The sequence below is a fragment of the Pseudonaja textilis genome, chromosome 3, assembly GCF_049901715.1.
Source record: "Pseudonaja textilis isolate UNSWEBS1 chromosome 3, rPseTex1.2, whole genome shotgun sequence".
Taxonomy (NCBI): Eukaryota; Metazoa; Chordata; class Lepidosauria; order Squamata; family Elapidae; genus Pseudonaja; species Pseudonaja textilis.
In genome coordinates, this window is record NC_141992.1 from 177,672,156 (window position 1) to 177,689,297 (window position 17,142).

Genomic DNA, 17,142 nt, shown 5'->3' on the forward strand with positions numbered 1-17,142 from the left:
TTGATCCTTCCAAAATCTATAGCTGAGAATCAATTATAATTTTATTTATTTATTTCTATCCTGCCTTTATTATTTTTACAAATAACTCAAGGCAGCAGATATGTACAACACACTTTCCTTCTATTTTCCCCACAACAACAACCCTGTGAGATGAATTGGAGTAAAGTGAGTAATCCAAGGTCATGCAGGAGGCTTTCATGGCTAAGGAAGGACTAGAACTCATAGCTCCCACTTTCTATCCTGATGCCTTAACAACTAGATCAAACTGGTTCTCTATTCTCAGAAGATTTTAAATCTGGAAGTAGCACAGAACAAAGTGGCCCAGCTACTATAGAGAATACCATACATAGGGGTGTCAAACTCAAGGCCCAGGGGCTGTCCTGGAAACAGTGAAGGACTGGGCTGCAGTGCCTCTGCCAACAAAAATGGAGCTGAGGAAGGCTGCATATGGCCCTCCTGAGCCCCGTTTTGACTGACAGAGGGCTGCAGGAGGCCATCGCAGCCAAAAACGGAGCTTGGGGGTCCACTTTCCCTGCTAGAGTGCTCAGGCCACCATAGACGCCCCCAACACAGATGTCGGGCTGGCCATACCTACCCCAGCCCCCACCCCCAAGGTCAAACACAACCCTGATGCAGCCCTCAATGAAATGAAGGTCTGCATTAGGGTTGGAACATAATGAGCTTGACACCCCTGCCATACATAGCTTAATGGTGTTCTGATATTGTTGACTAGTATTTCTTGATGAAATGCAAAATATGGCTTGAGAGGTTTATGTTGATTTGTTTTATTCATTGTCCACCTTCCTCAGAGTTTCTAATTTAATTAACATCCTAACCAATTTTTAATACTGTGGAAAAATACCCACACACAACCCTACAAAACCAGAATTCATGTAGTCTCAGTGGCATTATCATCAAATCTATCTTCTCATTGACTTAAATTGGCTTTCAGCTATGTTTCTAATGGCTAGATAACTGTTTTACTGTCTTTTAATATAGAACAGTATTTTAGTCTATCAAGTTTTTATTTTAAAAAATTAATAATTTTATAACTTTTATTGATAATTTTTCTGATATACAGAACTTTTGTATAAATGTGTAATTTGTGATACGAATCCCCCCAAATTCTTTTTCTAACACATTTTTTTCCTTGGCTAACTAGTTTTAATGCTGACTATGTGTGTGCATATGCAGATTACTTACTTCAAAAAAAAAAAAAAACCCAGACTCCATTCAATACCACTTTTTATAATCTGGCGGAATCTATTATGGCAGATCTTGCTAATTAACTCACACAGAAATCTGGCAGATTTCTTTTACCTCCCTAGAGTCTACCTATTGTCATGCCCTTGGTAAGAGTCGGACTCTGAGGGAGAAGAGGAACAGCCAAACGGGGAGTGGAGGTGTGGTTCCGGAAGTTGTGGAAGAGGCTAGGGAAGGGCAGAGGCTGGCTGGGCAGTCAGAGGAAGAGCCAGGCCCATCCCTTCTACATCCTAGGACACGCAGGGAGGAAAGAGAAGGCAACAGCTTGACTTACGAGAGAGGAAGCGGCCATGATCCTCCTCACTGGTTGCAGCTGGAGAGACTAGTGTAAGTTTGGACTGTATTGCTTTCATTTGAAGACTATTTTTGAGTATGTTTTATCTCCAACTGAGAATTATTGAACAGTGTGGCAAAGGTGGAGGCATTAAAGGACATTTATTTACATTTTGGATTCTGTTACATTTGTGTTACACTCTGGGTCATCACACCTATTCTGAAATCTATTCTGTCACTTTCTCTGAAATGATTTGGGATGGTTAGATCAATTTTATACTCTAAATGCTGAAATGAAAAACAGGATATTCCACTGCAAGCCATCTTTTAAATCAAACTAAAATAAGAAAGATCATGTTCATTACCTCTAATGTTAAATCCCTAGACTGCTGATTTCTCAGCTTTTCCATTTCTCTGCGGAATTTTGATTCCTTCACTTCAAAACCACCTAATTCAGTCAAGATCTACAAAGATAATGTATGCATTAATAGAAGAAAAATCCCACAATACAACCAAGTGGCCCTTCTATTGACAAACAAAAACATACCGATCCAGGTTCTGCTCCTACATCTTCCATGAATACCCTCCCAAATAACTCTAGTGAAAGACGCCAACGTCCAAGCAGCATATCATGAGAAATTACCATTCCCATGAAGCTACATTGTGGCCTGTGAAACAAAAATATAAACAACAAATCAAGAAGGCAATCACTTTTATCTATCCCAAAATTCTTCTCTTTCTAGCACGATAAATGAAATGTTTATCCTACAAGTCAGATCAAGGTGTATTCTAACACAAGCAAGAAAATAAATAATATTCAAGAAATTACTATTCCTGCCACCCAACTCATTGGCAAACTAAGCTGCAATTCAAAATTGCTTGCCAAATCAAACCTGAACTGTGGAAGAGTCTCTTGTTGAAAATTCAACCAGTTCTTTTAACTTCTGCTTTCAAAGCTTGTTCTAAAAATTGTGTTCATGGCATTATTATTAAAAAGGAAGTAAACTGTTTGTGTAGGCAGGAAAGAGAACAAACTGGGCAGGGAACCTGTTTTATATTGATGATTATCTGTTGGCAGCTAATAATAAAGCATGTTTTTTCTCCTCCTCAGACATAATCTTTCCCTTCCTTTTTATACTCCCACAGATACACAATATGTATATGCATCCTGTGATTTTCAGAATTTCAAGATTCCTCTATCCTCATACTTGTTTTTTCTCTGCTGTAAGTCTTGAATTCTCTTATGTTGGGACAAGTCTACTTTGCTTTTAGAAATGCCTCGCTTCAGCTTACCTATTTCAATTCCTCCCAAGCCCAGACTGTGTGCTGCGCTGCAGGAAGATGCAGACCTTTTCTCTACATTAGAAAGACAGCAGGATCTATAGCTGCTCAACAGCCACAGAGAGAAATCTCTATTAATCCTGGAACTACCTACTGGAATGCATAGGTGTCACTTGTTCTTTCTTTTTGCCATCTAACTCAAGACTTCAATTCCCAGAATTCCCCAGCCAGAAAACTTCCATAACCTCATTGAAAGTTACATCTTTACATCCTCTTTAAACTATGCTACCTGAAGGATGTTAGAGGAGGCCCTTCACTTTCAGTTAGCCCAATCTCTGCCAGTAAACTGCTTTTCAGTTGTGCTGCAAGATCGTGTGCTGACGGCCCCGGTTTTGAACCTTCTGATTCTTCTGATGGCACATTTTGTTCTTCTTCTTTCTTCTGCCGATACTGCATGCTCATCACATTTTTTAAATTGGCTGCATAGGACATCTTGGTTGGAAGAACCTAAATGAAAAGGACATTAAAATTCTTTTGAAATAATGTCATACACTTTCAGGACATATTCCTCAATATAGTTCTGAAAAATCCAACTTAGAAAATGTTTCTATGAGTTGCTAAGAATTGACAACTTGAACATACATTATCACAGTGGCATACAGTATTTCAAAACAGCATTTTGAAACTTATTAAAACCAATGTATGATGGAAAGTACTTTTTTTTTTTTTTTTTGCTCACAAGTGCTCCAGAAGTTGCTCCTCAAAGGAGACCGCAAGGCAGAAATTGCTTATTAACTAATTATTAGTTATTAAAATCCTTTGGGTCCACAACAAATACTTTGTTCATTTCATCCAGATTAAAATTTATATGTTATTATTTCTGGCAAATCTTAACAGGCCTTTTGTGATACCAGGATTCAAATGATGATGCTTTATGGACTTTTTTTTCTAGATAAAGAGGTGGGACATGGAATGAAGTGATCATCGTAAGTTGCATATTAAGAGGAGATGAAAAAGTACTAAAACTGTTTAACGTATGTTGAAGGTGAAGTCACTTCTTTATATCTTCTTTTTCTTTACTATATTCTTACTTTTCTTTCTCTTTCTATTCTTTAAATTTTTCCTTTGCATTTTTCCTTTTTTTCTTTTCTTTCTTTTATTCTGTATTATTTTTCATTATTGCAATTAGAATCTTAAATAAAATTGTATTTAAAAAGGAATCAAAATCAACAAGGTAAAAACAACATGGCAGCACCTGCCTAAGAGTAGCAATTATAAAGAGCAAAGAAAATTGCCTTCTAAATTTCTAAGTCAAGGCAAGGGTCTCACAATCTCAGGAAGTTCATTGAGAGTAGAGAACGAAGGAAAGCATGCACACTGTTGCATTGATTTTTTTTGACAGAATAGCAAATGCAAGAAGAAACAGAGGAAAGGAAAGGGGGAAAGGCTCTATGAATTATAAAATACACGTAACAAATTCATACCTCAAGACAGTTTCTATCCATGGACACTTCTAATAAGCACTTCCCACTATTGGCAGATGATGAATAGAGACCTTGACTTGGCCGACCAAATAAATCTTCTTTTCTAGCATTTGGCTGAAAAACAATTTATCCATGAATAGCAATATTAGTGCTAACACTGAGATAAATATAATAAACTGATCATTTAACCAGGGGTGGTAGTACTGACATATTTATCTTATTTCTATTTAAAAATGTTCTTATGCTATTCTGTGTCGCTCCATGGTTTAGCCATAAATCAGAATCAATATTAAGGATAAATTCAAACTGCAGTTGGCACAAGCCTAGTTAATAATAGATTATATCAATTAGCCACAAATGAAATATGCAATTGTAGTCTAGATTCCCTATATCTGCATGCTTTCCAGAAAGTAGGGGAATAAATTAGATTGAAGATGGAACATCCATTCAATAAAATTCATTCTGGAAGATATTCCACATTTGTTTGCCCAATCCAGTATCATTTGAGTTGCAATGGGATTCTCTTATGACATTCCCCACCACCACCCTCCCTCAATCATACCACCACAGCCTAATTATCTTCAAATATAACCAGTCACGGGGTTGCTGGGTCCCCACAAGTCTTAACTAATCTGGATTAAAACAGGATATGTTAGCTCTGAAACTGCAGGCAGAGCTGCACATGAACATTTTGTGTTGAATTTATCCTCAAGCGAGACACAGATCACAAAGTCCAGATACAAAGAAAAACGTGCATATCTCTCCTTTCATATCATTGCCTAACTGCCTGGAAGATAAGCTGCTAACGTTTTCTTTTAAAGATTTTTATAAAGATGTTTGCCTTTGTGTAGATGGACTAACATGTATGGTCTGCAAAAAGAAAGCAGACATAATGTTGTGAGATAGCATCAAAATGTGATTGTGCACACACATAGCTAACGTTCATACAAAAGTGATGTAAATGTAAAAAAAAAAGCCCAAACCACTAATATATGTTGGTTTGTCTGGCCTGCTGCTGAGTATCTTGTGTATGTTTGATTTCTACTGCTGTTAAGAATACCTGTCATGCTCCTGTCAGAATCTGATTCCAAGGGGGAGGCTGAGCAGCTGACAGGGAGTGGGAGTGTGGCTCTGGTGACTTTGGAAGAAACTGGGGAAGGGCAAAGTCCAGCTGGGCAGAGCAGGGGAGAGGTAGAGCAAGGCAGAGGGAGTTCAGAGGAAGACCCAGGTCCACCCCCTCTTCATCCTAGGGCATGCAGGGAGGAACAGAAAAGGGAGCAACATGAGTTGCATGGCTTACGGGGGAGGAAAGGACCCTGGTTCCCTTCATTAGCTGCAGCTGGGAACACAGTGTTTAAAAAGGGAGATTGCACACAGCAACTTGTTGGAAGCAAATCGTGAGTTATCGTTTACTGTCGAAGCTTATCTAGGTTCCTGGCATCTTTGTTTTGTTGGCCTTTGAAGTCTGCAATACCTTATCCTGCCCTGTTCAGTTAATTTCTGCAGCGTGGTTTGTGTGGGTTTTTATTTAGTTTATATGTACTTCGTTTTTGGACTGAATTTCATCTACTTAAAGACTGTTTTTGGGAGAGTTTTTTTCTCCAACTGAAGGTAACTAGACACTGGGGGCAATGTTGGAGGTAATAAAGGGACTTTCTTACTTTGTGCCATGCCCCGGGTCATCACAATACCAGAATGGTGTTCCATATTTCAACAAAAGTACTAGTGAGGTCACAGATCTTTACTTCTTTTTGAGGGGGGGGGATGGGGGGATGGGATTTTATGTCACCCAATGTGCTCCTGATCTCTCAACCTGAAAACGCAAGAACAGCAGTATACACACCAAATAAATGTTCTTAGTCAAGGTTACCTGTAACAGATGAGGCTGGTCTGCCAGAGGGATGGCCTCAGCTAGAGGAACTTCAAAAGGATTAGGTGGAATACAGCCTAAGAATGTCATAGAATCTGATCGCCGGAAGAATGGATGATTTTGGCCTGTTTCAGCTGGAAGGGAGTCCTCATCCTTGTCATTAAGTGTAGTACCTGGAAAGCAAAAATGTGAAGGAGGGAAACAATTCAATTTTGGAATACTTGGAAATAACTAATTATTAATATTTTGTAATCATCAATCAATGATACCACATTACTATTTTGATATGAAGTTCTCTTTCTTCTTGCATTTCTTTACCATTTCCATGCAAAAAATTTCTGTTAGGCATAAATTTCTTCTAGATAATTTCCTTCCTTTTTCAAACACAAAGGATGGTTTGAACACACAACAGCATTCCCAGCAGACACAACTATCAAGATCTTATTTTTTTTTATACTGAACTCATATCTCTCAGGTGACAAATTGATATTATTATTTCTAGCAAATTATTACTTCTAACTGATACTCAACTGAGCTCTTCAAATTCTAAAAGGGGAGAGGCTCAATTAAGAATATGAATGCTGATCACATAGGAAGACCTTGGAATATAGAAAAATGTGTGAACATTGGAGTCAAGGTAATTGAATTTCCAAAGATCTGGCTTAATCCACCAGAACTTCCAATTTCCTGTATTTTAAGTGAAGAAACACTCTGCATGACCAAGCAGAACTTAAGCCTAAAGTTATTCCCATCATGCTCTGCAAAATTAATTTTTCTGAAAGAAAGATAGTCATGGCGCATAGTAAGATGCTCATCCATGCATATTAATATGATTCTTTCCAAAAGGGAAAAAAATCCAAACCAGTAAATGAGGATGTAGGAGACAACAATCTTCCATTGCTACTTTAAAGCCAGATATCTGGAAATTACCTACGGTTGCTAAATGATAAAGTGTCAGTCTGTATTTGCGCAAAACATCCCATATAGAAATACTTAATATACTTCTTTTTTCACTAAAAGTGTTTTTTCCTTTAGTGAAACAACATAATTTGCTTCACTACATTAATATGTCTCTATACTTATGTAAAAATGACAATATATTATAAGATGCTTTTATTCTTGAAATGTAATTCTACTATGCTAAATGGAATTATTAAATTATTTCCAAAACCAATTTATTTTATTTATTTCTAAAAATAATTCATTAATTTTAATAATAAAATTCTTAAGCCTCAAAACAAATCCTTAAGCCATGTGAGGCATAATTAAGTCTCCATTCATTTTTTTCTCCCCAAACCATATAAATACTAACTTTGATTCGTATCATCATCATTTTCATGTTCAGAATCCTCATTGTCCAGGCCAAGTTCCAAAAGCTCCCGAGTCCTAAAAAAAGGATACCATTTTAGCTAGCTTAGAGTAAAATTCAGCAAGCTCTATCAGATCTCTCTTGTAGCAACTTAGAACAATAAAACCCCAAAAATCAGTATTTCAAAGATTTGATTGGCCATAGTTGTTAGAAAATGGATTACAACTGTAACTAAGAATCCCAGGAAGTATTCCACTTTCAAATGAAAAACCTCTGTATAAGCAATTTAATATGATACAATTATGATAGTTTCTCAAAATCTTTCGATATAAAGAGAAAGATTTGCAAATTAAGTGCATCTGTTAATCATATAAAAATATAATTACGTAATTATGTATATCTGCCACAAATGCATGATATCATATCCTAAAACATATATTTAATCTTAAGGAAAGATAGAGGAAGAAATACAACTTGCTGCTGAACTAGGTAGTTATCTATGATTGATTTGGTTTCTACCTCTTCCGTTCCAGTTGAGGTGTATCCAAAATTGTTTGTTGGTTCATTGCTTTAATCCAATAAATGAGAGCTTGAAAGACATAGGCTACATGTTTCAGTGAACAGACATCCAAGACTGGAAGAACATCAGAATGCTCATCATTGTGGGAACGCATCAAGGAGAGGGCGTAATTCAAGAAATCTCCCCTTGCAGACATCATCCCCTGTCGAGCACTGAGAAGTGTGGCACGCCTGCAATTATAAGAAGTAGCACATGTTCTACAATTGCTGTTTTTTTTAAAAAAAAAATCATGGTTAAGTCCAAACAAATATCACTTAGTTTGCATAAATATGACCATACTATAATAAAAGTTATACGTCTTGAATATAAATTGCTCCTCTGAATTTTTTGGCACAAGCATATTACTTATAGGTGTCTTTTTTTTTAAACATGCAATTGTGAACATACCGTCTACCCTCCAAAGTCCTTAGGCTAGCTTCTTCACGTGCTGTCATCCTCTCTCTCCTGGTTGAGTTCTGTGATGCATGAAGAGGATGGTTTGGATGGCCGGGATCTCCAGCAGAGGCAAGTGCAGATCCATAACGCAGCTGAGCTTCAGTGGAGTCCATAATGCTCACCATCCAATTCCAAGTGGGAATCAGTTTGTCTTCAACGTAATTCTAAAAATAATTATTATTGTCTATTTGTTACATACAAATAATATAGGTAGATAGTAGATGATAACTTTTCTAATACTATTTCTTTTTACATTTCTGGAAGCACTGAATTGCTTCTCAAATTTTCCTTTTATTAACTTCCTGATTTACAAGCAGACATTTATCATGTTTTTTGCCAACCAAGAAACCAGATGTTGGAAAGAGGTATAAGGAATCTCTAACTGGTCTAAATCTGGACCACAGAACCAATCAGAAATCCATGCCAGGCACACACAAGTGCCTCCTGCTAGGATTTTACTCTTTGAAATGCATCAGTGAATGCAAAGTAGCAAAAGAAGAACAATGGCTGGAAATGTTATCGAGCATTCTTTGTTATTCAATCATTCTGACTGAAAGATCTTAAGGCTTAAGCTTCCAGAAGTTTTTAAAATAGGTTTGCAAAACTGGCTGGAGACTGAAATAAACTAAGTAAACTGTAGGTGCTAGAGAGCAGAACTTGGTGCAAAGAAGGTCCCTTAATAATGAGTAGCATATCTTTAGCAGGCTGCCTGATTATCTCCCTATCAGCATGTGTATTTTCCTCTGCACAATTGCAGACCACAGAGTCCTGCAATTATTTACACCCAAGTCTCCCTTTGATTTCTTTCATCCTGTGCCGTTTTGTAGAGCTGAATAGTGGGAGAGAGAGAGAGAGAGATACCTTCTAGTTATTTGAACTGGCTAAATGAATAGGCATGTAGGAAGGCTTAGATCGGTGGTTCTCAACCTGTGGGACGTGACCCCTTTGGGGGTCGAACGACCCTTTCACAGGGGTCACCTAAGACCATCGGAAAACACGTATTTTCGATGGTCTTAGGAACCGAGCCATAATTTTATGGTTGGGGGTCACCACAACATGAGGAACTGTATTAAAGGGTCGTGGCATTAGGAAGGTTGAGAACCACTGGCTTAGATTCATGCGTTGTATGCATGCTTGCGTTTGGGCATATCCACTGCTAGTATGTAGATCCAACCTATTTTGGCAGAGCTTGAGAACATCTTGAAGAACTGTAGGAATTTCTCAGCTATAATGCAAGGAGGAAATTCCTCCCAGTAATTTCAAAACAAGGCAAGATGCATATAGAGCAAATCAGAAAAATAGTAATAACAGGCAAGTAAATAGATTCTGATCAAATGAGTAACTATTTATTGAGAGAAAAGGACTTATGAGTTTGAATGAGAAAAGGACAGATTTTTGTGTTGTTTTTTTTAATATAGCTAGAAAGCATACTGCATCGTACCTGTAAATTCACAGCATCTTGGTATGTCAGCTTCACTGCAGCTGGGATCTGGGAGTATACCAAATGATTGTATTTGGGAATTAGTCCCATAAGGTCTGATATTTGTCGTATCACAATACTATACGCCCTTGCCAAACTGCTTGCGGATGTTAGGTAGCTGCTAGCATTGCTCGCCTCAAGAGCTGCGGCGGCTGCGGCTGCACTGGTACTGATGGTTCCGCTCCGGCGCAGATTGGATGGATCAATATAAATTAAGCCTGCTGAACTAGCTAAAGGGAGGGAAAATAAAGAGCATTGTGGGAAGAATAGGCAAAAGTAAACCCAAGTATTTATACCAAAGCAGAACCTCCATTTTGTCCTGCTAGTATGTGGCTCTTAAACAACAGAGAGTATCACATGACAGGCAAAAAGACAATTCTGCAAGATCACACCATGTAAAAATTTGCATCTACATTTAAGAACAAAAATAATTAGTGAATCGGAAAATGTCAGACTAGATTTTTTTTTTTTTAAGAGCACTTTTGAAATACCTGCTGGAGCAGAGGTACTAGATGGTGCGGTGCTAGTGGTCCTCTGATTCTGGGTGTTGCGTACGGCCCACTGCATGGAGCGGGGAGCCTGGGCTGCACCATTGGCATGAGAGCTGCTGGTTGTTCGCTCTAGTGGCTCATCCAGCATAAAGGTCTCTTGCTCAATATCATCGCTCTGGCTGCTGCTGCTGTCTGAATCACTGGTATCATTTGATTGAGAGTCATCCTCAGAAAAAAAGGCTGGTACGCTACTAGCTCCTATGAAAAAAGCATATACCCAAAAGTCACATGTTTATGAAGGAGCAAATCTTCTAAGGGCAATTTAATGGCTCTTCAAAGCAAAGACAAGCAACTCAGTTGAACAATTGAACCTCAATTTCACTAGCCTTAGTATTTTCAATGATATGAGATCACTGTAGTTATAGTCCAACAGCAGGTGAATGCACACTGCCCAACCTGATTTCAACTGATCTACCTCATTTGCTTCAATTAGATCGGCCTTGTTTGGAAAACTGGACATCCCTGTTTCCAGCATATATAATGAAGTCATTTTAAAAATTGTAACAATAGACAAACTCTATTTTTTGCATACCGTACCAAGTACATCATTCACAAGGTTTATTTTTGCATTTATATTCAATTTTCTAGCATAAGGAATATACTAGAGGCATCAGAATATCTTTACACCCTAGATAATACCGTGTTTCTCACAAAATAAGGCCGGGCCTTATTTTGTTTTGACCCCCGAAAAAACGGCTAGGCTGTCTTTTCAGGGGTGACTTAATCCCGCCCCCCTTGCATCCTCAGATGGGCAGGCGGCAACAACTTGGATGTTAACCTCGGCGTTGGTGGGGCACTTTCTATCGGGAGACCTTCCGCCAGCGTTGCTTTCCCTTCTCCCTTGCTGCCGCAGTGTTTAGAGCAACGCCGCAGCCTTTGGCGCAGCAAGGGAGAAGGGAAAGCAATGGTGGCGGAAGGTCTCCCAATAGGAAATGCCCCACCATCGCAGGCAGCACCATATCCGGGTATGCAACAAAAGTACTTCCTAACGGCAAGCCCCCCCCCTCCCGCCATTTCCCCCATTTCACATGTTTAATATAGGCCTTAGTTTGGGGGGAGGGGCTTAATTTGATTTTATGCCAGTAAAACATGCTGGGCCTTCCTATTGGTGGAGACCGTATTGTTGGAGAAACACGGTATGCAGACAAAGTATCTGTCCACTTTTCAAACCATCCAACTTTTTAAGGCATTCAGAGTCTTCAGGGCATCTTTTTACCTTAGATAATATGCAGACAAAACATCTTTCCACTTTTCCAACAATCTAATTTAAAGCAACTCTCTTAATCGGAGTCTTTGGGGCATATATTTACTTTAGATAATATGCAGACAAAATATCTCTCACTTTTCAAACATTCTCTCAAACTTAAAAACAACTCTTATCCCAATATTTTTCGATGTACTGTATTTGGGTAGCCCAGGAAAATGAAGCTGACACAAAACACATTACCTGCTTCTGATCCTGCTGTAGCTGCTGTGACAACACTTCTGCGCCCACTAGCATTATCCTGGTTGCTATGATTACTCTCACTGTCACTCTCAGTTTCTGCTGCCGCCAGTAAATCCAACTCCATATCGCTTCCTAATGGTGCGTATAATGAAATGTACGCAACTTTTTTTAACACTGTATTTTAGATTACAAAATAATTCAGATTTTTTTTAATAAAACTGGTTTAAATCACACCCACTATTTACCATCACATTGGAAATCTGTATATTTCTTCTACCATGTTCCTGCTTCTAACAAAAAGGAGTTCTCTTAGCCCTAGCTGAACAAGCTGGCGATGTGCTGTATAGTAAATATGATTCTTTTAAATGCTTTTGATAGATATACAAGTTGAATTATTATTTTTACCACTTTTATGGTAAAGTAAGATGAACTGCGGACTTTATTGTGTTAAAATAAAAGATATACGATAAAATACCTATGCAGGAGGAAGTTATTAAGAAAATTATGGACTGTGCTGAAATGAGTAAATTGACATTTGAAATTAGAGAACAAGAAGCTAAACATTTTTATATGATATGGGATTTGTTTGATCAATGGTTGGACAAAAAGACATTGTAATGTAATAGACTAGGCAATTCTGTGATAGAAATTTAATAGACTGATATAAAACATAATATAGATATATATAAACATTGGTTGAAAGTATAACATGAATTTTAAGATAAAATTTGGAATATCTCGATGGAATAAATAGTTTAGTCATGGATGATTTATAACTGATAAATATATAAGCATATGTTAGACAATGTGAAAATTGATATAAATTGTGAGTAATGACAACAAAAAGATAGCATAAAAGATTCGTAACCAACTGACACACTGTATGTATATAAAATGGAAGGTGGTTTTAGGTTTTGTATTTTTGTATTTAAAAAAAAATAAAAGATATACATTCTACAATCTTTTATTGAAGAACTGAAATCAATATGAAAGGTCAGTTCTTATTAACTTATAATACAACTAATGCAAGGATAATTTATGCTGCACTTTAACACAGACTTGCTTGAAAATAAACCTCAGTGAAAATGTTATGGCATTCTTTGAGTAACCTTGAAGAAGGCCATATCTATGCCTAGTCTCAACCAAAGACAGAGATAAAGCATACCATCTTCATCATGTTCATCATGCTGGCCTTCTGCTTCTGCATTTTCCTCACCATGTTCTTCTTGTTCATCATGGTGATCTTCTTCTCCTGCAACTCCTTCAACTACTTCAACCTGGCATGAAAGAGCATTATATCAAGTCACACATATTATGACCTACAACTTATTGTGGATATAAAACTGCTCTTTATGGATATTTTACGTGTGTGCTTTTTATTATGTTCAAGAACTGCCAAACAGAATTTCCCAAAGCAAAGAGAAATGAAATGCACACAACAGGCCATACTGTTCTTTTAAGAGTCCAGGATACTTAGATGTCCACAGAACAATGTTTCTAGTATTTTATATTTCTGTGTACGAAATTAGATGTGTTTATGAAGCACAATTCTATAACTTTACAGGCAAAAGTGCACATGCTTACCAAATTCACATTATTCTAAACCAGTATTGGTTTTGAAATACATACAACATTGTGTATTGAAAACAATTATAATAACCTCTTCCACATCTGCTGACACAATATCATCTTGTTCTTCATCTCTGCCACGAACTGGCTGAGACTGACTGATCCGTCTTTGCTGTGGATTCCTAATGATATAGGAGGACTGTGATTGACCGGAACTGAGAAGAGAAGGGAGAAGAAAGCCTTTTTAAAAATACAAACATAAAGCAATACTCGTAAAAATAATTTTGATATCAAACATGAAACAGATCAATGGAGAGAAGATTTTTCTGTGACTATTTTTATTGCCTGACTGACTTTATATGCCTGCCCAATCTCTGGGGAGTTAAAAAACTGGAAAACACCTTTTAGAAAATTAAAATCAACCCAAGCACTGTTGGAGTGCTTAGCAAACTTCTAATAAAAAACAAGATGGGCTCGTCGTCCCACAAATTCACTCTGTGTCCAGTGGAAGCACCAGGTCTTTAGTGCCATAGCAAAGGCCAGAAAGTTCGGAGGCTAGAAAGTTGGAGTCCTCCAAATCAAACAGGGGTATAATCATTTAATCTCCAAAGAATCTGCTTCTTCTGTTTAGATTACAAAAATTCACTGGTTCCCAAAATGGATTGGGGACTGTGAGCAAATTTGATAGTGACAGAGTTGCAAATTACTTTTGATAACTGACAGGGTTCCAGTTACGTTCAATCTGATAAAGACACCATTTCCAAAAACTAGTGCCTGCTGAGTCCTCCCTCCAGTGCTCTCATCGTGAAACCACAATAAGAGAGCCAGAGCTGAAGGACTGTCCCAGTCCTCAATTGAACATCTGGGTGTATGTTAAACATCACTCAAACTGCATGTTTCCGTTTGATCCTCCTTTCCAAATAGGAACAAGGAAGCAGAACAAAAAAGAATGCTACTCTTTGATTTTCTCTCCTTTGCACACTTGGGAGCGTGGGAAAACAAAGCCATGTTCTTCTTTCTCAAAAGATAAAAATGAACAAATAGAGAAGAAAACTTGTGGCACTTTTCTAAGCATTGGGTCTCTGGATAAGGTATCTCGGTGAAATCAACCCCAATGTAGCTTGGAAGAGTGGCAAGGGTCAATTAGGTTGGCAGGCTGTTCTACCAGGCAAGTTCTGAAAAGCCTTTTTGGATCCAGTTTTGGAGCTAAGGAAGTAGTAGAAGTGAACAGCAACAACCATGGCCTGGGTTTCTTTTTTGCAGCAGTCATTAAGCAAACCAGGGGTTCACTATAGACCCGTTTTGCCAAAAACTGTATGAAAATGCCAGCTTTCAGCAAAACTGTTGTAAAATGCAGGTAGGTGATGGCAGGCGGCTGTGAACAACCATAAATGTATGCCAGTTGCCGAGTGCCCCATGTGGGTTCACGTGACCAGGGGAAGCATTGGAACTGAGTCTTAAGCACCCCAGGGAAGCCCATCGTAATTTCAAGCAGGTCAAAAGGTGACAGGTCAAAAGTTGAGGATTACTTGTGGGATCCTCAGCTATGCTGTCCTTCTAAAATATACAGAAACGCATCATTTTGGATTCTTTTAATTTATATCACACTGGTGAACCAGGTCCTTTACTGGCTGCTTGTATGTGTTTATACAGGGTTTTGGGGGTGGGGTTGTCATTTGTTACTTTAAAGTAAACTCACCTGTACCAAAGACAACCTGACAAAGAGCATATGGCATTGCATTTAGAAGAATGTAATCATAATAAGCTAAGTGCTGGACATTTACCTGCTGGACTGGTCAGAAGATGGCCGTGGAGGAAGAGGTTCTACTGAGAACAGCTCTTCACTGCCTTGCATGGCATCTATACTTGTGCTTGCCAATGTAAAAGGTGCTGTAGGACGTGCAATACCCATCCTAACTGGGATAATGAGGGACTCTGCTACATTGCATAATTCCTCTACAGCATAAGGTAATAAAGCTTGGAATACACGCTTACATTTTCCAATCGGCTGCGGAATAAAGTTGCTGGAAAAGAATTGGGAAAGGGAAAATGAAGGAATCTTAATTCCAAAGGGACCAAAATATAAAAGATGTATAAATCAAGACTGTTCTTATTTAATGCTTTTGCTACCCATGTAATTACAGCAATTTCTCCTTAAATTCAGTCCATGGTCAAGCTGTATCTCATCCCACAATGCTGCAAAAAAAAAAAAAACCTTTTAAAGAAAAAAATGTGTCAAAAGTCTGATCAGGTCTCAGAACTACTGAACTGTTCTCACATTATCCAGAATTAATTAGTATCCAGCATTCTGTTTCCCAAATTAATCACTTCTCTCGTTCTAATTAAATAAACTTCTCCCTTCTTAAATTCTGGCTTCCTGCTTACTCCAGTGTGATTCCTCATCCTTATTTAAATCTCTTTATGACTTTGCTCCATATCTCCTGTTTTTTATTGCTATATCTTGATAGATCACTCAATTATGTCTTTTGCTTCTCCAAATCCATGATTCTTCCTCACAACAACCCTTAATTACTCCCTTGCTGTATCCAATATGCTAGTATATCATTATCTTGCTGTCATCTTTCAAACTCTTGCAAAAATCCACCTGTGACACATTTTGCAAAATTGTTATTTTGCTAGTAGATAAATCTAGGAATATAGAACTAAAATAATTCCTTATTCTTTACCCAATTACCCTTGTCTATTTTTCTTCAATAGTAAACTTGGTCCCAGGAACCTATCTATCCGACTATGTGATCCCCATGAAAAATGAAAAGCAGTAAGAACAGCAAAATATTTAAATTAAATATATCTTCCTGTCTTAATTCAATCCTACAGACCAGTTTGCTCAGCTCTTGTTAAAAAGATGGATAGTTTCTCCAATGCACGTACCCACAGATCTGACAAGTATAAAAGCACCAACGAAGTATATTTTAAACAATAAACAAATAAATAAATAAAGTAGAAGACATGATGCTGAATTATTTCTGCCAATAAACACGTCAATAGTCTTTAAAATAGTAATGATCAGAGGCATAATATGCTACATTTCCATCTAATTTATAAAATCAAAATAGCTGTCAAGCAGACAGCTTAAAGCTAATGGAAATGACTATTATATTCTCTTAATTGCTCCCATTTTGACAAAAGCTAGTGAGTCACAAGTTTTCCATGTGAAAGGGACATCTATTTACAACAAAACATAGATGGTCGTTCTCTGTTCTTCTTTTATACTGAACTGAAGCTTGAGGTTCATATAAAAAAGCCTACATGAATGTATACCTAATTTTAAAATACAGTGGCAGTTCTTACCCCAATGTTAATTTAAGTAAATATTTTTTTAAAAAAAAGAACTTACTTTTTCTTTTTTGAGGAAGCCATTTCCACACTAAGAATTACAAAAACTCTAGCTACCGAACGCAGAAACCGCATTGTAACAGAAATTGCTTCTTCTCTGCGACCTGGAGTGTACTTGTTTTGCAATTCTTTGACAAGTGTCCCCAGCAAAGTATCTAAAAGCTAAAGAAAACAACTGTCACACCACAGCTTAGATTTGCAAATTACTATATGATCTTTTAATTGAAAAATTGGTACCACGCA

General features: G+C 37.6%; 1 protein-coding gene across 10 annotated transcripts in view; it reads right to left on the minus strand.

Annotated features, from left to right (window-relative positions):
* UBR5 (ubiquitin protein ligase E3 component n-recognin 5) overlaps positions 1–17,142 on the minus strand; it is a 79,114-nt gene that overhangs the window by 12,236 nt on the left and 49,736 nt on the right. For all 10 annotated transcript variants that reach the window (XM_087931567.1, XM_026703510.2, XM_026703511.2 and 7 more), the window contains 15 exons: positions 16,901–17,061; positions 15,327–15,566; positions 13,634–13,757; positions 13,139–13,250; positions 11,974–12,105; positions 10,467–10,724; positions 9,937–10,205; positions 8,448–8,659; positions 8,000–8,230; positions 7,484–7,557; positions 6,172–6,344; positions 4,302–4,415; positions 3,107–3,324; positions 2,084–2,204; positions 1,902–2,000 (listed from right to left, as the gene is read on the minus strand). In XM_087931567.1, the coding sequence (XP_087787693.1) occupies positions 1,902–2,000; positions 2,084–2,204; positions 3,107–3,324; positions 4,302–4,415; positions 6,172–6,344; positions 7,484–7,557; positions 8,000–8,230; positions 8,448–8,659; positions 9,937–10,205; positions 10,467–10,724; positions 11,974–12,105; positions 13,139–13,250; positions 13,634–13,757; positions 15,327–15,566; positions 16,901–17,061 (2,538 nt within the window). The remainder of the gene's footprint in view (positions 1–1,901; positions 2,001–2,083; positions 2,205–3,106; positions 3,325–4,301; positions 4,416–6,171; positions 6,345–7,483; positions 7,558–7,999; positions 8,231–8,447; positions 8,660–9,936; positions 10,206–10,466; positions 10,725–11,973; positions 12,106–13,138; positions 13,251–13,633; positions 13,758–15,326; positions 15,567–16,900; positions 17,062–17,142) is intronic.